Raw genomic sequence first — 22,865 nt, 5'->3', positions numbered from 1 at the left:
CAGCTGAGCAACCCCACTGCACTCTGAGACCCTCAAAGTTCACATCGTTTGGTAGAAAACATTATGACATGATCTCTTCTTACACAGAGGGACCATCTGGGTCTGTTTGCTCCTGAATGGCATGCCAGTGTACTCATAGTGGTTCATTATCTTTTTACACCAGGAAAGGACAAATGAATACCAAGAGAAACTACGTTTGCTTTCTGAAAGCAGTTTAAACACTTTCTTACCAGAACCAGAACTTGCTGTTAGATTTATTTAAAACATGCTCCGTGGTGAATGACAGACAGTTGTTGGGTTCCTTCTAAACATGGTGCTTCTAAAAAACACCCTAAAGGTACTGTATACAGCTGGAAAACCAGCTGAAAACACACGTCAGATTGGATTCCAAGTAAAAGAACAAGAAAATTGCAAAAATAGAGAAATGCAATCCAAGATTATAAAACTGTTCCAGTAACAGGGTATCTTGCTTACCTTCAGATTGCCCTATGTTCTTCATTACAGTCTTCATATCTTTTTAACCTTACCTGCCTGCTTTTCTTCCATATGAACCTACTTTCTTTTTCAACTATTCTTATTCACTCTGTTCTGTTCTCTGCTTATTCACCTTGCTTACTGTCAGCTTTGCATGTCCATAATCACTTTCTCTCCTAATGCTCTGTGCTCTGCAACAGTTTTAGCTGATGTAAATTCATGCAGTTTGATGACTCCAGATGGGAATCTGCACACCATCATTTTTCACAAATTTTCTTGGCCTTGCTTTCACCCTTTTCTTCCCTCACAAGTATTTTTTTTAATCTTTCCCCTAGAACACTACTCTTTCTTTAATTCACTCTCTGTTTCAGCCTCTTTCCAAGGTTAGACAAAAGGCATCAACTAAGTGTCTTTTGTTGGCTGGGTGTACATGTATGTCAATAGAGACAAAATGAGGTTTCACATAGCTCCAGAGAAATGAATGAGGCCACGATTTCACATAAAATATACCCTTTTCAAGAAAACCTCACTGCCAAAGCCAGCTGGCACTACCATTTCTTGCCAAGTTATATCTCTTTCCTTTTACACTGTTTCCAAACTTGTCATGACTATGTTAGATAACTTTATTTCTAGTAGACTTTTAATCAGAATTTGGAACAGTATTATTGGGATGCATGTTTTGATATCTCCTGTTAGCAATCATTCTGGTTAAAATGCACAAAAACCGTAAAATCACATCACTTCAAAACCAATCAACACTAAAAATTTGTAAAACACTTCAAATTTTGGAAAAGAATGATCTAATATGCTTTGAAATGTCATATTTATATTACTAGCTGAAACATTGTTTTTATTTCACAATGTCATATAAATCCCTGAGCTTTACCTTCTAAAAATGAGTGAATGGCTCTGAACTGTTCTTTTGCACAGGATATTAATAATATTTGCTATCTTTTCATAGCAATTTTCCTTTTCTTAATTCCAACACCTCACAGACTGTAAATCAATGGTAAAGAAATCAAAACATATTTAACAATCTTTCCTATGAGAAGGAAAACTAAAAATTGAAAGAACAGGGCCAATGCTTGCCTATCTTAGTTTCTAAAATTAGATATCCAAGTCCATATTTAGGATAAGGCATTAACTGAGAAACTTCACTTCCAGCTTCCAGTTTCAATAAGAACAATTATCAGCTTAGTAACTCTGAAAAATCAGACTCTTCTTTAACTGAATAAATACAGACTTAAGAGTCTGTTTTTTATACAGACATTTTGATGAAATGTAATGGACAGACTTTTAAAAATAAATGAATAAAGGATAAAAAACAAAAACACAGAAAAAGAAAAGTGAAACAACAAAGGGGTCCTAGCTTATGACCCTGACTTTGAACCTCAGAGTCGTGCCATGACACACAAGGCAGTAAAGCTTCCATTAACCATGCAAACCACTCTGTACACCACAGATCTGCAAACTCAAGTTTATATACACTGCATTAAGTATAATGGTATGGGTAAATGAGTGAACAAAGCATGCATGAGTTAAGCACCTTGACACTATACTGCCACTGTCAGCTGATGAGGAGGACATATCCATGCTCTGCATTTTACGAAGCCTAGGTCGAGCGCGCTCACTTGTTTTAGGAACAGTGTCTGGTCCATCTAAATCATCAAGGGTTGACTGCCTTGAGAACAGCATGGTTGCTTCAGTGTAGCAGCTAGCAGCGCAAACAGTTACAAAGACAATGTTAAATACAAATGATATTACTCTACATGGTTCAGTACACCAATGTGCTTGCCATGCAGCAAAACACAGACACAGAGACAAAAGGTTCAGAGAGAAGATAAGGATTTGTTTAGGGTCACTATGTAAACACATCTCTATTGTTCATAGTCATATTCACACAGGGGCTATAGAAAGCCAACAACTCACTTTTCAACAAAAATTCACTATTCAAGGAGATATGTGAACATCACAATATTCTACATACTTTCCAGGGGCACCAACGTACATAGGCTAGGACATTTTATTTTCTCAGTTTCACCCCAGAATTTCCAAATTCCTCCCAAAATGCTTTGGGAAGTGACCTCCTCTGTACAAATTCTATTTTGTTAATGATATGCTGTGTTGAACCTTTTGCATAGGTACAAGCCAATTTCCTAAAAGAGCCCTGAAACTGAATATGTTCATATTCCACAAATAGAAAAATATCTGTCAGACATTGGCTAATCCTCTTTCCGAACCAAAGAGCCAAATCGGATATGTTACTTAGCCAGTAGATGCATGCCAAATATAACCTGCTCTGCATGGGATGGCTTTTATTTTGATATTTAGTAGGAAGCCCTGATGATTCTTTCCAGAATATTTCATTTATTTCAATCGCAGCTTAAAAATGATTTCAAAATCAGAAACATGCACTTGAAAGAAAGAACAGATATGATAAACCCTTATCTCCTTTCATTTATCAAATACAACAGGACACAAGAGACATACACCATACATTGAGCATTTATGTGTTACTGGAGAAAAGAAGAACTGGATGAGTTATGAGAAAGAAAGTACATATTTAAATACAAGCATATAACATAGCAACAGGAAAGAAGCAAATACATTAATGACATATGGTAGGTAAAAGAATTATTCCTCCTGTAAAAATCTTTGAAAAATGTGGATGTCTATGACATGTGTTGACGGGCCTGGTGTTTTAACACATGCAGTTACCTGCCTGAGTCTCAAATATAGTGAGAGAAGAAAAGACCCCAAAATGCAGGATTTACAAACTATTTTTCTTCCTTCTTTTGATTCCATTTGCGCACATGAGCAACAGCAGCTGTCATTTTGCTTCCTTGGCAAGCATTAAATGTGTCCAGGGCACAGAGAATAGGGAAAGAGATAAGAAAGGAAGTGCAATGGCATTTTCTGTGTACCTTTGGTCTTGCTAGCTTGAAGGGAAAACTGTCGGCATGAAGTGCCCATTTGCAATTGTTGTGTTAAGGCAAATGGAGAACAAAACAACAAAATACGTGCAGCAAAGAAGCATTTTTTTAGGCTTACACTCACTGATGACCTTTGATAGAGTGGCTGGGGTAAAAGAACATTTTGTTCTTATTTTAGACAAAAAAAACAACACCAAGATACCAAAGGTATTGCATTTTTTTTTTTTTTTCCTTAAAAACAGTATTAATGACAGGGGCAGCTCTGTCCTGTCAGTTCACTCATCCAAGACCCTTTCCAAGCCACTTTATTATTTCAGTGTGTGCACAAAGGCACACATGTGTCCTCCAGGTTTTGTCTGTCCTCATGACACAGGGTTTTAAGGGGGCCCAGAAAGCTGCTTCCTACAGGAAGAGGAGATCCACCTTGGAGGCCTGATTCAGCAGCGTGGAAGTCAGTGGGAGCTTTGTAATATTGACCACCAAGGGCTCGTGATGCAAGAGGCTTCCCATTACACATCCACCCATGTGTCACAGCTGGGTTGTACTATCAGTGAGGTTTTGGTGCTAAAATATGGGAGATGGCAGCAGGTAGGGAATCTACTTTTGTAGGTTACCTTTATGTCTCTGTGCTACAGTATTATCCATGTTATTTTACATTTCAAAGGCTGAATTTATTATTTTAAAAAGCAACACCTCTTACTAAGGTGTTGAAGTATTTTAAAAGTGGGCATAGTCCAGCTGGAACTTTCCAAACACCTTCAGCAGAACAGCTATTGAAATTCAAGTGTCATGCAGCTGGTCATATATTTTCAATGAAAGAAACATATTCCAACTGCCCTCTAGAACAGGTAAGTTTTGACCTGGCTCCCAGAAAAATCAAGGGAAAAATATTCATTAATCCCAATAAATGAAAACACTGTCCCAGATTTAGTCCTTGCAATAATATGGATCATGTAGATGTTTTAAGTGAAGGATGAATAATCTGATAAAATATCTAATGAGCAGCTGCTCTAGATCCTTTAAGGTCTGGAGATGTGTATGAGATGACAGCTGTACCACGGTGTGTATATTCTGTATGTACTTCTTCAGGAACATGCTGCCGAAAATGGAGGAAATAAGAACTCCAATAAAGTGAAGAGATTTACATTTGGCAAAGCTGATGTTGACTCAGTGATTGACTGTCATATAAATGTAATCCAAGCATATCTTCCTGAGTGACTTTTCAAATTCATGTCCTTAGAGACCTTGAAAACCATTAGCTTCTTGAAATCATTCAAGGAATAGGTATTTTAAATTGAAGGTTCATTAAAAGCCCTGAGTTCAAGCATTTTATATAAAGTTGATTGGGTATCCATTTCAAATGGGGATATATATAGCAGAGATGTTTTTATCCTGTGCGAGTGGGAAATTTCTTACTTTATCACTTCCCTTTGGTTAAACAAATTTATCCTTCCCAGCAAGTTTATTAGTTAAGGGGTGACTTACAATTTTTTTTTCTTCTTTCTTGTTTCTTTTTTCTTTCCATATGCTAGTTACTGACTGACATTACCTTTATGAACTAGTACATTTCCTACACCTGCAAGCAAAAACCCCAAACATTTATTATCACACATGTTCCTAACTCAGACCTAGATCCAGCCCCAAAGTGGGACTCTCCTCTCATCCCTTCTCCTGCCTCCCAGTGCAAACTTTACTTCCCCAGTACTCCCTGTCCCAGGCCCTACACTTCATCCAGTGAGGGAAACACAGACAAAAACTGGGGTCTGATGACTCCTGTCCATGCAGTCTTACAGGAGGGCTAGGGATTCACACCTGCAGGTCCTATAAAAGCTTACACACAGTCAGAGCTGATAAACAAAGAAGTTATTTGTGAAGGTATAAAAATGAATACAAATGGATCCAAGTACAAAACCCTGGATATCCCGAAATCTGACTGGGTCTGCATCTAGCTGCTTTTTCATAACTGTAGGTTATGAACCCACAAGCTCTTTAACGTAAGCAGCAGTTCATCAGCCAAATGGAAACACAAGCAGGAAATGCTCTACCATGCTAGCTCCCTATCACTTCTGGTGGTGCACATCAAAGAGCTTGTTAAGAAATATCACCAGTCTCTTCTTTTCCTGGCCCATTCAAACTTTGCACTATGTCTTTAGGACACATGAGTATTTACACACAAAGAAAAACCAAATGATCACATTATGAATATCTCATTGTGCCTCTAGCTTCTGTACAGTAAAAAGACAGCAAATAAATGTGAGCTAAGCACCCTCTAGTTTAAGAGAAAATCCCACAAAAGATACTCTGCAGATTCCTTTTAGAGCTCTATGCAAAGTAAGAACAACATGCCTGGATAAGAATTAGAGACGTCAGCCTTCAACTTCATGAGAAATTTACTGTTCCTGCAATTGATCAGGTGGGTTGCTCTCCCTGGGAATTCCCCTATGCAAAAAAAGTGTTTAGAGCACTGAGGTCATGCTTTAGGCAATTACTGCCCTGAGTCCTGAGGAATATGTATTATTATAATGGAATAGCTTCTCTGCTTCTGAAGTTGAGTTTTATTTCCAGACATGCCCATCTTACTCATGGAACTAATATCCACTACAGAATCTTGTGCAGGACAAACAAAGGATAACCTGAGTGCTCATCAAAAACTGTCTACCTCTTCCCAGAAGTTTTCCACAGTAATCCTTGATTCATGATCACAGGGATGCTTTAGATTTAATTAGTTGCTTTTACTGATACTAGAAACCATCGTTTTGAAATGCAAAATATTCTTTTCTATTATTTGGGCGATTAAAAAAAATCATGTACTTGATAAACTCATATGAAGTTGAAAACACTACACATTTCTAAAAAAGGTTCATAAACTCTTTTGTAATCCCAGGAAGAGATATGCAAGTGTGCCCCAGTAACAGATGCCATTATCATTCAATCAACAGACACATTTTTGCTTCCTCTCATTACAAGTCATTATTATTACAGCAGATGTGTACAAATTGCAAATACTGCCAGTGCAAGAATATTTACTTTTCTATTACCAGAAAGAGAATTCAAGATTAGAGAAATCAGTCACAATACTGCTTTTGCTACTCCTCTGTTAATAGGTCCTGTAACATCTGGGGAAACAGATGACAGTAACGCATTTGAAACATTTGCTATATTCAATATAACTTTTTCTGTTGCAAAGGAGCTCCACAGAATTAATGAATTCTCTGAGTTTGAAAGAGATTTTAAATTTGTAAACGCTCAAAGCATTGTGACAAATAGGTGCTTATTCTGAAAGACGATGTAATTGAATCTTAACACTGGATGCCATTTAACTGAAGAGAAAATTTACACAGGAAAATTGCAAAATTTGTCTTTCTTGTTTATAATTCATTATGGAATTGGCTTCCCTTTGCTTCTATTTAAAGTTTTTGCTAACATTGTTAGATAATAATGTTAACTTCTATCTGTAGTAAACAGCATAACAAAAAAAATATTTAATGAAAGCAGAGCTGATATTAGTATTTCATTTTTAAGTGGGACTGAACTTTGTGTTAAATTCTGCCCTCCAGATATCCAACTGACTCCAACTGAGCTGGCAACAGAATTTGGCTTTACATTTTTCTCATGTAATCTGACTCCCATAAAACTTTGAGACAAAACACAAAGGTGTTGCTTGGTTGGGTAGCTAGCCACCAAAAAAGATTTGCTAGGATTTAGTGTTTTTACTGGAGTGAACCTCTCAAAGACCAGTGCTTGCCCTGGGGAGCAATTTGTGAATATTTTGTTGAAGCACAGTACTCACAGACACTTTCTGACACTTGCTTTTCAATAACATCAGAAAGGAATGCAAACGCTCATTATTTTCAGTTCACTAACATCTACACATATGTCATTAGTAAAAGGTAAGCATACTTTACTGTACACAGAAGCTATTGAGTTTGTAGGGAGTATCAAACACAATAAGATACTGCCACACTTCAGAGAAGGACAGGACACAGCAGAATGCAACGGATTATGAAAAGGCTTTATTTCCAAAGCCCTCCCTTCTCCTCCTCATGATGCTGTTGGACAGTTTTTGCAGTCTTTTAAAAGTCAAGAACACCAGGGACACGGTGGAAACAGGCTGCCTCTGTAAGGGAAGGAAATGAATGTATGTGCCTCTGTGTGCATGGAGCAGCAGGAGCATGCAGTAGTTTTGGAAAGGGACTTGACAGCATTCATCTTCAGAAAAGAATGAAGAAGATGTTTTTTTTTTTTTTCTAGAAAAATACAGATATTTCATGCATAGTGTTACTCTGCTGGACTGTAATAGCAGTTATGAAATCAGGCTCTTCAGATGATCTGTGTGCATAAGAGTTTTTTTCTTTCAGTGTAGAGCCTTTTTTTCTTTGTGTGTAACAGACAAGAATTTATCTTCCAAAGGCAAAATATTCACAATGAATGATGGCTCCCCATACTCCAGGCCTGAATTCCTAACACAGTATTCCATAATCATCCTCAACAGGTTCTTATTTTCCATTATTTTTGACAAGATCAGAAGCCCTGTCAATAACTCCTAATTCTATAGAAGTGGTGAGTATAAAATCCACAGAAAGCAGTGGTATAGTCATGCAGTGGAAAAGGAGTTATATCATCTGCTGGCAATTGAGTACACCACTGTAAAAGAATAGGAATAAATAGCAGACCTTTCATTATCAAAATAGCATGGATATATCAAAAGGACTGCTCAGCGTTGATTAGAAAGTTCATGAATATCTAGACATTGTCTAAAATTATGTCTACTGTACAATCTTTCTATTCTTCACAAAATAAAATTAGATGAATACCTGGAGATACTGTCACGAGAAGCTGCTGAATCTAAACTATCCATTCTTTCAGAAGCTTGCAAACCAGAAGCTTGACCGGGATTTTTATCAATTGAGTCCAGTCCTGACTCCTTGGAAAGTTTCATCATATGGTTCTGGTAATACATATGGATGCTCTCCCGGGTAGGAACGTTTCCCTGTAAAAGAGATAAGGAAAGGTACGCGGCAGGGAGAGTTATATTCTTCAAATAACTGCTTTGCCTTTTTTTATTATTACTTTTTATTCTTTTTTCCCCAGTCATTTGGCAATATATAGTCTGTCCAAACATCTTCCTAGTAAACAATAACTTCTCACCACAGTGCAAGTCAGATTCTGACTTAAACGTACTATGGCACAAAGTGTTGGGTTTTGGAGCAATAAAAGTGGCTTCAGACTATGCATAGTCCACAAAACTCAGCTAGGTGCAATGCAGATCATTCAGTGTGAACATGAGCTATGGCCTGCAACCATGACTCAACCTATACATAGGGCTCCAGCAAATTTTCAGACAGCTCTTTTAGATAGCTCCACTCAATCCAAGAAAAATTATAGATCTTATTAGCAGCCAGTAGCAAATATTATTATTATTTTTAACAGAAACAAAAGAAACAGGTCATGTACAAACTGATCTAGATTTTCATTAGTGTCCAAAATAAGATTTTTTTCATGAAGTATGGATACATATTGGAAAACTGAGAAAATAACATTTAAGAGCTTCCCTATTTACTCTTTCTCTCTGACTTCGAATCTATGAAAGGGTGGTTTTATTAACTGTCAGCCCAGGTCTGGGCACAGAATCAAGTCTTTCTGGTTATACTGCCAACAGAATGCTTAAGGCTTGTAACAAGAATAAAACTGACAACTTGATAGCCTTTTTTTTTATGCAGAAACACATCAAACTCATTCCACTAGTTGTTGCATTGACTTCAGAAGATGCATTGAGATTGCTACTCTTGAACGGTCATTCATAATGAAGCCTTATGCAAGAACTTTTCCAGTTGAAATAACCAAGCTACTCTAAAATACTTCCCATATTTCCTTTACTAATACTATTAGTATTTCATCTCTGGACCTCAGCACTGTCCTATACTGAGTATGTTCATAATCTGAAGGTTCATCAGAAAAAAAATAATCTTAAAACAAACAATCAAACAAACAAAACAACAACAACAAAAACACAATATCCAAACCTTAAGTTTTAGTAAGGTTTGCTTGTGTACATACTGTGCTGCTTCTGCAATAACAAATGTCTGTGTGTCTGTGACAACCTGACTTTGAAATTATGGCACCCACTATCTTGATTGCAGGCCTGTGATAAAGGACAAGAGCTATGACAGCAAAAGTACCCCACAACTGATGGAGCAAGGACTCAAGCTCCTCTGTAGTTAGAATAGAAACAAAAAGAACTTCACAACTTCACACATGTCCCTGACTCCATGCTGGACAAAACAACAACAACATGTCACCATGATGGTTACAGCACAAGCCTTTCTTGGGCAGCAATGATAGGTATGGAGCTGATGCGGAGTCTTGCGAATGCTATGGAATAATCTGTGATTATGAACCCATTATTCCATAGAAGAGGAGAGAAAGATCCTTGTAATAAAATACCGAAGGTGAGAGTTTTAAAGCTAACGACTGGAGAAAATTCTCTGACAGGTGCCCACTACCAGAACATTTAAGACTGAAGCAACCTACACAGGCATACACAAGGCCTACATATGGGCTCTACTGTAATCAAAATAGCATTGGGCTGCTAGCAACATGAAAAAAAATCTATTGTGAACAAAGGATAAGAAAGACTCATTAAAGCAAAGAACAATCAAAATAAGGTCCAAAAAAGTAATGGCATAAAAAATTAAAAAAAAAAAAAAAGTAATGGCATAAAAATGGCAGTTAGCCTGATTTCTACTTAAATGTTAAAACTATAAAAAATAAGGGATAATGAGTAAGAAACGTAATTTTAAGCGAGGATGCTGAAATAACATGAAATTCTAAGCCTTGGGACAAAAAAAGAGCATTACTGTAGTGTTGTACTATCAGAGTTTTGTAGGAAGGATGGAATGAAAGATAGCTTGGTAAGGTCAAAAAGTAAATAAAGTTAAATAAAGTTCACAGGTTAAATAAATTCACTGTGCCAGGATTGCCACAGAGTGCCTGTGAAATATTAAGAAAGATTTGAAAGAAAAATAATGTTCAGTAGCTTATATTACTTTTCATATATGCTTATGTAGAATAGGTAAATGACATGAAAGTGCCTGCATACACACATACAAGTCACCAGAATGGAAAAGACCAGGAGGACGAAGCAAGAAGACATCCTTCAAAAAAGTGACATTCGTGAGGAAAAACAGAAACAACAACAAACTTGGTAGAAGTAGATGTAAAACTTCAGCATATCAGACCAAAAAAGATATTGAGGAGTAACTTCCTAAAATGAACAATAATTGATAACAAAAACATTTTCAAGAACATCATAAGAATCATCTCTCAGAAAGTTAGGGTATCAACAGGTGATCAAGACACACAGAAATGTAGCTCTTTAGGGAATTAGGGCAACAGAACAGAACAAAACAAACAACAACAACAACAACAAAACTGATCTTTTTTTGCATCCCTGTTCACTGCAGAAAAAGTCACTGACATCACCAGTAGAATATTTTGAATCCCATGAAATGACTGGATTAGTAATTATTTTATACATGACAAAGCTGAGAACAAAATACTGACTGGATGGTGATCACCAAAGAGCTCTGCAGGAACCAACAGGTGAAATAGTCTAAGTTCCAGAGAAAAAGAAAATTGTTGGCTTCAGGAGTAATCCTGAGTGACCTTTATAAGAAATAAAGCGTCCATGAAATAAAGACAAGTATATTTCTTGTCCTTCAGAGACACGGGGCACAAACAACATGTTTTTTTCTGTACAAGGGAAGAAGGTTATTGACTGGTTGCCCCGAGGAATTTTACCATCCAGGATATTCAGATATAATCTGTATAAAGAGGAAAACATTGAGATGATAAAGTTCACAGAAGGAAAAAAGAAAATATTTGGGATAGTCAATTGTAGTTAGCTGATGCAATACTGATGAAACTGATAAAGCCAAGTGCCTTGGTAAAAAAGGGCAAATGAAATTTTTGTGCTCACAAGTGCAAAGAAATGCAATGGGAAAAATAGCCTACAAAATGACAGGCTTTATGTCACATTGTTTCAGTCTTAAAATCTAACTGTATAGTCCCCCTAAAAAGTTTAGTTAATGTAAAAAAAAATAATAAAAAATCAAGGAGCTTAACTGTTAGATCTTACTAGGAAAGCAAAAGAAAAGAAACTATACTCCTGTATAAATCTGTGGCTCACCCATACCTTAAAACAATATATAGTTCTGGTCGCTCAGTCTTAATAAGGCCATAGTAAAACTGGAAGTGGTATGAAGGACAATGAAGATGATATGAGGCATGGGATAGGTTCCATGTGAAGAGAGGCTAAAGAGAACAGGAATTTATAACTTTTATCTATCTGTGCAATAACTCTGGGAAGAATAACAGTAACTGAACATTAATATTGAATCAGCCCTCTCTTTTTGGCTCTGTGCCTTGTGGCCAGACAGGGTATGGATTGTCTCCTGACCAGGAAAGCCTGCATCTTGGACCTCCTGGGGTTATGGACAGCCTGCTTTTTGTGACAGCTGACAGTGACTGTGAGTGGGCAGCATGGGGCTTTATTAAGGCCAAGGGTACTAATGTCCCATTGACCTTTTTGACCTATTTATGTCTGAGACAGTCTGCAGCTTCTAATAAGAGTTGAACTAAAAATGAGGCTCCTATGCTAAGTTTCCAGGAATAGTTGGGTAGCTAGTGACATATGTAAAAATACCTATGCTTGAGATCTTTATAGTACTGCAAGGTATACTACTTGCATTTTTAAGATCCAAATACATGTCTAGCTACACTGATAATGTTAATCTTATAAAATAGTGAGTTTTACTAATATATCACTGTTTCTTGAGGAACCAGGTAGCTTCAGTGTCAATGAAGAAAATTATGCCTGCATGTTGTCAGTCATTTCCAGGGCAAACTGGTCTACAAAAAGGCTGAAATATGCAGGCTGAGGTAGTTTCTGAGCTGTTCAAAATGCCATGCCTACTCCTCTCTACTTGAATCTATCACATCCCTCAAAACCAAAGGAGTCTTTCAGTCTTTCAGCCAAATCCTTATATCAATCTCTAAAATAATTATTTTTCCAAACATTTGCTTTGCATCCAGATAATAAATCAAGCATTTCATTATTTAAGTATAAAAAAAAAAATAGCAAGCAGTCGAAGAGTCCGGATATATTTTTTAAATGTGCATGTAAGTTGGGTTTCTATAATTTTTCTCCTTAATACAGTGACTTCAGCTGATCTGAAAAGGCAACCTTTAATATTTCACTGGGCTTGAAATGGCATTAACAGAAGAAAAAGACCAAAGGCGTTACCTTCTTAATCTCCCTGGTGAGCATACAACGCTCAATTCTCAGCACAGTAGAGATATCGATGTGTTCTCTTGAGATGGAATTAAGCCAAGCTGTAAAACTGTCTAGTGTTGCCAGGAAAAGGACCCAAGTGAACTTCAAAATATTAAATATCCTCTTTATGATGTTATCTAAGGGGGAGGAAAAGCAACAGAGAGTTAATGGATGCAAATGTCTTTCTCTGTATCTCTGCTTGGAGTTAGTTTCAATTTTCCTTTATTGTCTAATAATAATCCAGGCTGTGAGACCCTGTCATAGTAAAGAATCTCTGAAGATGGCTGGAGGCCTTTTGGCTGTCTGGGTCATTTTCCTGCCTGTATGTCTAAGCTTATCATCTGGAATCCCTTTTCCACCCCATAACTCCTGCAATTGCTAGTCATATGAACAGTTCCTGATCTTGGACACTGTATGTACAGGTCTGCAAAAATGAAAGCCAAAGATTTGGGCATCTCTTGAGAACTCGACATCCCCTGCTCCAGTGATCTCAACAGCTGCTCTTCCAGCCCTTACCTGTCTATTTACTCATGTGCTTTTCTCTGCACATAGAGTTTGCCTTTTGTGACTGAACTTTGCTCAGTTTGAAAGTCTAACCTGCTAAAATGGTCTTTGACTCTCCCCCAGTTTTCCAGCCACCTGAACACACCTCTTCATATTTACTGTTTCCAAAGCTTCTCTTTATTTAAATGGACTGGACTGTGTCATCGGCAATCTCAGATCAACTAGCTCAACTAACAGTAATCATATAAATCATTTATAAAACATTACTCTTGCCCCATTTTGCCAAAGCATTACACTTTCCCATGAGTAGGGCTTATGGTTTTATACCAACAATTGTAGCTTTCTTTAGCTCAACGCAGCAGCTTCAAGTGAATTTCTTATTTCAGTAGTTCCTTTAGCATTCGTGACTGCATGTAAAGAGCAGCAGTTTCAGTTTATTTTTCTTTCACTCCCAAGTGTACACATCACACTTCAATTCTTAAATAGTCTTACATAAATAAGAAAAAAATTCTTTCCAATTCTTTCTTTTCCAGTTCCAGAGCTAGTTGTCCCTGCTACATATCTAATCCCAGAGCACTAGATATTAAGATCAATTTTACAGTAACGTAAGGGATAATGGAAAACTGCAAATAATCTGCCATGCAGAACCAAAATGCTTGAAGTAGTTACTAAGAAGCCAACATAAGCACTAAAGCGTGATGATTTTAACAACCTCAATTCTTAACTGTACCACAAGATGGCAAGCAAAACTTTGTGGAGTGCACTCTTTACAAAGCATGCAAAGGTGAAATGAATAAAGCAAAATATATCTTATAGAAGAACATGCATATGTCTCCAGGTGTGCAGGCATGGTTGTATGCACATATGTGTGGAGAGAAATTAAGGGAAAAAAACAATAGTGGTACATTCCTGTAAAGTGGATGCTGAAATGGTAGTATGTACCATTTACCTGAGTAATGTCATGTAACAAGTTCAGTATCTCTGAATACAGAAGTTTTTATGGCCTTCATTTGACCATACCATTATCTCAATATTTTTTTATTTTTTTTTATTTTTTTATTTTCAGGCCTTTTCTGTATCATTTAGAATTGGGAAGATTTTATGATTTATTTACTCAGATTGTATTCACACTTTAGCACATATATCTTGAAGCTAAAAAAATATTTTCAGTGGAAATTAAAGATAAAGCTGTTTATGCTTCTAGAGGCATTCATATCCTTTGAATTCCACATGTAATGTTATAAATAAATTCAATAAGATGTAGCATTCATAAAGAGAAATATACAATATATAAATAGTCTTTTTTAACCCACACTCTTCCTCTCTAGTATATCATTTTTGCTACTGACTTCAGGGGGATTTCAGCTCTTAGGTTAAAATTATCTCTATTACTGACCACCACTGGTATCACAGTGCTTTGCCAAGCACTTGCAGTCTAATCTGGAAGGTCGTTTTTCTCTCTGGGATGAAGGTGATTTAGTATACATTTTTAATGAGGCTGTAGCTGCTCTGACAGCTTTGCTGTTCTCTGAAACTTTTTAAAAATAATCTTTTGGGGATCGATCACATCTAAATAACTTCATAAAGGGAAACAAATATTTATTTTTTGCAGAGATTGTTACTGTAACTTCAAGGGTCAAACGCAGAGATGGCATCTCTCTCCCTGAGAGCATGAGAAAGGATTTGATCCGAGGTTAATAATGAAACTAATGCTTCATAGCAATTACTCTTTTTTTTTCTTTTTCTTTTTTTTTTTTTTTTCCCAATTATCTTCTTTAATACATATTACTTAGGATAGGTTAAAGCACCTTAAATTGACTATTTCCAATATAAATCAATTATTAACCTCATTTCCTTTCTCTAAGTCCTGTCTAGAACCAACTTTATTTCCCTTGAGATTTGTCTGAGTGATTCAGTTTCATGTTTAACACAGGTGACTGCACCACAAGAAAGGAACAGATAAAAAAGCTCACAAAACACCACCAGAATATTATATGAGAAAGAAATATTCCATATTCTTGTAACCTCCTCCACCCTGTGGCTCACACAAAGGTACAATTCTAACTGGGACTGTGGGAAGCAATTCCAAACAGAGAATAAAAATAGCTTTTGAAGACAAAGGAGAGAATAGTGTAATTTCTTCTTTTACTCCAGTTAGGAAAAAAAGACCCAAGCTTAGAGTTATGATCCATTACACTTCTTTGTAGGAAGACTTTCAATATGGGCAAGATCCTGCAAGCTACTGCCATTTCTTCTGCTGTGCAGAGCATCTTCAGATCTGACTATGAGTGAGAAAGGGTAAAACTGGGAAAATCCCATTCTTTTAGAGTAGCTATGTGTACCTCTCTAAACAGATAAGTACTGGACAAAAGCAGAATCTTAACATAGCTAAAACACATTGAAAAACTGCAAGGTCTTTGCGCTAATAGTAAAATATCAGACCATCAAAATCAATGGAGATGATGAGACACACCTAAATGGAATCGGGATTGAAAGCTAAGCTGAGGTATAAGATGTTTTATAATCAAAGTATACAACAAGTGAACAAGTCTGAGCCTGAAGGTACATTTATTAAAGTGTAGGGGAGATAAGTGCAGTAGCTTATATTCCAGAGTGGAAGCTGCTATGCTCAGTACTTGTAAATCTGGCAATAGAACTCTGAAAGTTATTAGATAGTGCTTACTACACAGTTCGTAGTGGATTTTGCTAGCTTTATGCTTGCCTGGATCTCTGCACTGATATTTTTGTGACATGCTGCTTACCCCACCCATCACAACTACACCGTAACAGCAGAGAAAACTTCTGTGTTCATACCCGGTCCATCAGATTTCTTCTTGACATGTTCCTCTTCGCTGTCTTCATAGTCTGCATCAGTACCACCTGTTGAAAGCAATGAGTGAAACAATGAATGTTAGGCCTACAGAAGAGCAGATTCAAATCCCATTCAAGCTAGAAAATGCTACTGTTACTAAGCAGAAGTGACTGGTTTCTCACCTACTGGTTTAAGAGAAAGCAGATTTCCATTTTTAAAACACTGAAGTGAGGGGACTAGCCTGTCAGCGAAGGTGTTTTTGGATGACCACCACCCCTCCCTTGTAATTTCCAATGGTATTTTCTTACTATGTCGTCTGCTGAGCAAGAACATCTGCTGTAATAAACCCATGCAATTCAGAGTTGCAGTTTTTCCAGCTGCAAAGGCCTCTCCTTCCAGTAACACACTCAAGCTCATTTCAACTTCTTCAAGAGGTGACCTGAACATTGTTATGATTTCCTCCTGACCCTGACCCATTAAGCCCAAATGAATTGAGTGGGACTTGCAGGCTGAAATGAAGCAGCAGAACTGGTTTGAGACTACCATGTGCTTTTCTTTTGGCCTCTAGCAGATCAGGGATGCAGAGAGTCACAGGCAGAACTGAAGGACAGATTAGTCTCCTTCTATCTAGTACCCCAAAACTGCAGCCACAGCTTCATTGGCAGCTCTCAAATTATAAAACTCCCTATTTTTGATAGGTAGAGATGATAGATGGAAGGAAAGTCCAATTGATTCAGCCTGAATGAGCCCTATATGAATATATGAAACGTGTCAAAAAGAAATAGTATGTGGATACTTGCTCTACTCTGTGCTGGTGCGGCCTCACCTCGAGTACTATGTGCAGGTCTGGGCACCACAGTACAAAAAGGACATTAAACTGTCAGAGAATGTCCAGAGGAGGGTGACAAAGATGGTGAAGGGCCTAGAGGGGAAGACATGTGAGGAGCGGCTGAGGTCACTTGGCCTGTTCAGCCTGGAGAAGAGGAGGCTGAGGGGGGACCTCATCACAGTCTACAGCTCCCTTGTGAGGGGGAGTGGAGAGGCAGGCGACCTATTCTATGTAAACACCAGTGATAGGACCCATGGGAATGGTGTTAGGCTGAGGCGGGGAGGTTGAGGCTGGACAACAGAAAGAGGTTCTTCACCGAGAGGTGGTTGCACACTGGAACAGGTTCCCCAGTGAAGTAGTCACTGCACCAAGCCTGCCTGAATTTAAAAAGCGATTGGACTGTGCACTTAGTCACATGGTCTAAAATTTTGGGTAGACCTGTGTGGTGCCAGGAGTTGGACTTGATGATCCTCACAGGTCCCTTCCAACTAGGGATATTCTATGATTTTATGATATTTAATTTCACTCAATTTTTCTTACAGGTCTATTTCAACTACAGCATTTCAGGAACTTCCTTGTGAAAGACTCCTTCAAAAGGAAATGTTAAGTCTGTTAAATTCAAAACTTTCCCCAGGAATACACATGAATTTATCATCAAGATAAGAGACTTTGAGCAACCCAAGAAAAATCTAGAGAATAAGATAAATGTGTTTATGAGGTGAGGGAGTGAAAGGCAAATGTCCTTGTTCTCTCTGATACTAGCCAAACACCTGACATTTATGCTCCTTTATTCTGGTGAAATGCCAATAACTGCTAGGATATTGGTTTACAGGGCTATGCCTTTATGGAGTTTTGGCTTCCTTTTGCAAGTGTTTTACTCTCACAAATGTTTTGATACAGCTGATGGTTTCAACCATCTGTTGAGTCTTCCTACTTGGCAAAAGTTCTGGGCATGTGTCTTGCAACTCCATGGAAATCACATGCATCTCCTCTTCTGCTTTATCTCACCTAATGCATATTGTGTAGAATGAGAGGACACAGCTTGACCAACCTTGTCATGTTAATTTTTCAAAATACAGAAGCATACATACCATCCCCAGATCCTTTTCGTCTTCGCTTCTCCTCTTTCTGAAAACTTTTCTTCTCTTTGCGCCTCTGTCGTAATGCAGTTTTAGGATCAGTGATCCAGGCCTGATAAACAAACTGGAAGGAACAAACTCATTTATTTCAAGGTTCTTCATGTTTTGAGAGTAAGCCACAGAATAAGCCATAAGTAGGCCTATATAGGTTGAGTAAACACATTCAGATCGGCAGGGATAAGTAAATATTTTGAATCCCAAATCAAACACCTCCCCTGCGGATCTTACGAGTTTTCATGTGCTATTTTTGCTAGCTTAAAACCAAATGCAAAAACACTTGTGGGTGAACCAAGTTTCATCAGAACCCACAAAAATTCATGATCTGAACTTTGGGAATTAATACCCTGTTGTATATATGGGCTACTTCACCTGAGTCTTTCCATTCAATTATATATGTGTACATCTTGTACAGGCAAGATGAAGAGTAACAGAAATTTTAAGAGAAAGTTTTGCAATCAACTAACTAAAGCATCAAAACTGAGGGAACGTTTAGTAAAGGTATTAGTGTTTGTACATTTTTTATACTCTAGATGATTTTTTTTCTTTTCACTGTGGAGCACAGGTAGCTTTACTATTTGTGCACAGTCCCAAAACCAGCACTCAGGAATTCCTCAGGTTTCATCCTAATTTTTACAATGGCTCTCTGTGGTACTTCAGGTAAGTCACTTATGAACCCTTCTGCCACTATTTTTCCAGTTGTAAACCAGGGACATTGATGCATGTATCAAGGGGATTTAATGAGGCCAAATCCTGCTCACAGTACTCACTCAGATCAACAGTCTGTTGACCTACATGACTACATTGAGCATGAAATTGGCACAAAATATTTATAAATGCTATAACAGTGAAAAAAAAAAAATAAAAAAAAATAAATAAAAGAAGTTACCAAGATGTAACTTATTGAATAGCTCTGCTCAAGCTGTGAGGTAAGGTTAGAGAAAAAAGAAGTAACACTTTCATATCTTTTTTTTTTTTTCTTTTTCCATTTGAAACAAAACGTGAATAACACAGACTAACCCTTCTCCACAGCTATTTCAGTAAAAAAAAAAAAAAAAAAAAAAAAAAAAAAGTTGTTCCTTTTGTGGTTTTTATTCAAAAACTAAAATCATCTTTGATTGGCACTACACTTTTTTTTTCTATTTCTAACCAACACAGACTGGTAACAGACACAGGGAAACCCAGAGATACATGCATAAGTCTGAAAATAAAGCACAGTGATAAACTCGCTCTATTAATTCACAAGACAAACATGCACGTAATGACAGAAACACATGCATATCTCAGTGAAGCTGGAGCTGCCCCTTGCAGGACGCAACAGTAAATTACTATTTGGTTTATTTATATTTTTAAAATTTGCATACACAAATTGGTTTGGGACATTAAAAGCAATTAAAAAAAATGTCAATATGAGTTCTACTGAATTTAAAAAGGAAAAAAAAACTTTGTTCTGTTTTGTTCATGTATACAGTAATGGAGAGGAAATTATTTTTATGCTGCTGATCACAATGTTCTCTTCAAATCTTTCAAGGTCTGTACATTTATTTTTATATGTACAATGTCCCAAACAAGCAACATGTGAAAAACTATGTAGGATCAGAGGTGATGTTTTCTCTTTCCTTTGTAATAAGCACTTGCCAGTGAAGGTAATTTGAAGGAATGGTGACACTTAAGTGAAACAGTAACATTTACTGACTGGAAGTTAGAAACTGCCAATATCTACTACTAAAAAATTAGCTTAGAAGCTGTATGCTAGCCACAGCCATAGTGTGAATAAAGAATTCAGAGATAAAAGGCATACTTGGAAGAAGGCAGTGGATTAGAATGAAGAAAATACATTAATAAATGTATTAAACTACTTATGTTAAGCAGTGGATATTTTAAGAGCTGACTGGGTACATACATGTATATTACTTCTGATTTTTGTAGGAAAGTAGGTTGTAGGTAGGAAATGCTACACGTATCCAAGGAGGATGAGAAAATGTTGAAGATGTACAAATATTAAGATAGTGAAGACAAGAAAAATAGTGAGATTAAAAAAAAAAAAGAAAAAGATGGGTGGGTGTGTTGCAGCAGAATGTGTCTTCTAAAAATATTTAACCAGCTTTCTGAGATCAATTACCACATTGCCCATAAGATGCATGCAAGTCGATGTGACCATCTTGTACAGCAGTAACAGAAGAAATCAAGAATTTTTGTCTGCATTTTCTCTCCAGGGTTGCACTTAAGGTAAGCCAGAGTGCTCTTCTTGTGGCTTGACCACTCCAAAAGTAAGAAATATATTGCATTTACTAGGAATGAAGCTTTGGCTGTTGTTATTTTTCATATTATTCATATAAGAGGAAAAATGCAGACAAGGACAGAAATATATGTTACACCAGGATCTATGGGATAGGTCACATACTGAGCAGTCACAAAATGTTAAGTACCTTTGCTGCTTTGATTAAATATTGAAGAATAGTTTTGGGTAGTTTAATAATAGACTTTGGCAAGGCTAAAATGGCTGAAGCAAATTTTCCGATAGCTCTCTATAAAGAAGGACAAAGCAAGAGCAATTAGTAGAAAACAAGAAAATGTTAATAGAAAGTACCTACTGCATGATTATATCTAGATTATTGAGAGTTTACATTCATTGGTTCCAATGTGGAAAAAAGATCATGTGTGATGTCCACAATAAAATTTCAGTGAGATCATTTTTAAGTGCCTGAATTATCTAACAAAATCTTTAAGTTAACCCTTGAGGTGACTTTTGCAGACAATTTACACTAAAAATAATAATAATAAAAAAATTCTTTAGCAGGTTCTGCCACAAAACAAGTTCACTTTTCCAGTGTTTTTATTAAGACCACTTGCACGTGTGATGGAAGGCATATGAAGCATGATGACCTAATGATAAACAACCTTTTCATAAACAAATGTAGTTTTCTGTTCCAGACAATTCTTCTCCTACATGAAGCTTCCTAACATCTTCATGTAGCACATATTGAAGAACTGGTCACTTATACAGAATATCTAGCTGGAGTTCTGAAATAAACACCAGATCTTCCAATCTCAGATTAATGGTTTCTGTACTGTGTTTTAAAAAATAAGACAACAACAACAGCAGCAGAACAACAGTAACAAAAAGCAAATTCATAACCAACCATATTAAAAGAAAGAATTGTATTAACTTCAGACCTCAATTTAAAACACTTCAAAATCTCAGTGCTTGGCATCAACACATCTTAACAAAATGTTGTCAACATTTTTTCTTAAAAACAGCAGGAACAAGAATGCAAACATTTCTACAGCTGCATGAAAAGAAAGATGATCTAGAAATTTACGAGCTACTACTATGGATCAAGGTGAGTTAATGCCATATATACAAAAAAAAGTGTAAATGGTAGAAAATAAACTTTACATCATACTTCATCCAGATTTGGTTTTGTCTTTTTTTAATGTCAGGAAAAAATCTTTCCACATTATAACCACTCAGGCATTTTAGTAAATTTAGTTAAATGCTAATGTAATTTCAGTATATAAAATAAAGGCACATCAAATTAATTAATTAAACAAAAACATTTATTCTTACAATTCAGTAATATGGCCTGGGAAGCTTTGCTTGAAAGCTACTGACATAAGGAATATGAGCAGCATGGAGGCAGTTATTTACTCTTGCTTGAGCTGGGCTTTCAGTTGCATCGGTTATGGAGTGATGTGAGCTTTCATGGTTGGGAAGAGTCATCTGCAAAAATTTACCTGTTTGCTTAAGATTTTAGAGTTGAGGACCTAAAAACATTCTGCAGTATTTCTGAAAATTCTTAAACAACTAAAACTTAAATTTTATAAAGATTAAAGCTATCCTACATGCATTAGTGTTTCACTAACTTTTTCATCCAAGTCCTTAATTTAAACCAGTACCCATACCTGGTACTACCTAACATTACAATATGAACATATTAATTATTAATTAATAGATTAATTAACAACACATTATATTAATTAATATATTAATTAACAACATATTAATTAACATAATCCTTTAAAAGAAAGGAGATAAAGTGATGGTGATGAAAAAAAAAAAATAAAAATGCTTTTTTAAAGTATGGATTCTTTTCCATGAAAAGTTGCTTATTCTTGGGATAATTTCTTCCCAGAATGATAACATCTACAGAATACCACGGAAGCATTCTACAAGAGTGCCAGAGGTAAGACAGCTTCCTCACTCGTCTATATTGCAATGAAGTAAAGTAAAGCTCAGATTCTGAAGCTTTGTTTTTGATTTTTGTTTTCCTCAGGCGTAAGCGAATGAAGATATGATTTCAGTATAGTTCTTGTAGAAATTTGGCAATGTGTAAAACAGGCAAAATTGCATTTTAAATTGGCAAGAAATTTCATTTCCAATACTTTTCAGATGTACTTTAGATGTACTAGCTGCTTTAACATATAAAGCCTGTGTTTAGAGAAGCCTATATTTTTTCAGCTGTCAACTACCAAGCAAATTACTATAAAGTACCTGAAATGCAGACTTTTTTCGAGGCTCTTCCTCTTCTTTTTTCTCCTCTTCCTCTTCCTCTTCACTATCCGTCTCAAACAAATAATAATTTCCACTTCTGACCACTATGTGAAACAAAATTTTTTTCTTATTTTTTTTTGAAAAGTGCTATTCCGAACTGCCTGAATATCTCTAAACAATCAGACAGTGATTTATATGTTCATAATCAGGAGAGGTGAAAACAGAGAGATGAATAGGTCTCAGGCAACTTATCTGATGTTAGTCTGTGATACTTTTGGGCATGAATGAGAACTGTACAAGAACGAAGGAAACACCACCATGAGAAGAAAATGTAATGAAAAAGCTTCA

At 36.5% G+C, this 22,865-nt stretch overlaps 1 protein-coding gene across 7 annotated transcripts in view; it reads right to left on the bottom strand.

Moving 5' to 3' along the window:
* Positions 1-22,865, bottom strand: part of PIEZO2 (piezo type mechanosensitive ion channel component 2) — a 347,735-nt gene that overhangs the window by 21,664 nt on the left and 303,206 nt on the right. For 5 of the 7 annotated variants that reach the window (XM_032182550.1, XM_032182552.1, XM_032182549.1 and 2 more), the window contains 7 exons: positions 22,518-22,621; positions 20,452-20,550; positions 17,978-18,089; positions 16,060-16,125; positions 12,712-12,878; positions 8,222-8,397; positions 2,021-2,188 (listed from right to left, as the gene is read on the bottom strand). In XM_032182550.1, coding sequence (XP_032038441.1) covers positions 2,021-2,188; positions 8,222-8,397; positions 12,712-12,878; positions 16,060-16,125; positions 17,978-18,089; positions 20,452-20,550; positions 22,518-22,621 — 892 coding nt within the window. The remainder of the gene's footprint in view (positions 1-2,020; positions 2,189-8,221; positions 8,398-12,711; positions 12,879-16,059; positions 16,126-17,977; positions 18,090-20,451; positions 20,551-22,517; positions 22,622-22,865) is intronic. The other 2 variants (XM_032182554.1, XM_032182553.1) reach the window with 1 other exon arrangement.

Source organism: Aythya fuligula, chromosome 2, assembly GCF_009819795.1.
Source record: "Aythya fuligula isolate bAytFul2 chromosome 2, bAytFul2.pri, whole genome shotgun sequence".
Lineage (NCBI taxonomy): Eukaryota > Metazoa > Chordata > Aves > Anseriformes > Anatidae > Aythya > Aythya fuligula.
The sequence above is the reverse complement of the archived record's forward strand: the minus strand, read 5'-3'. Positions and strand labels throughout refer to the sequence as shown.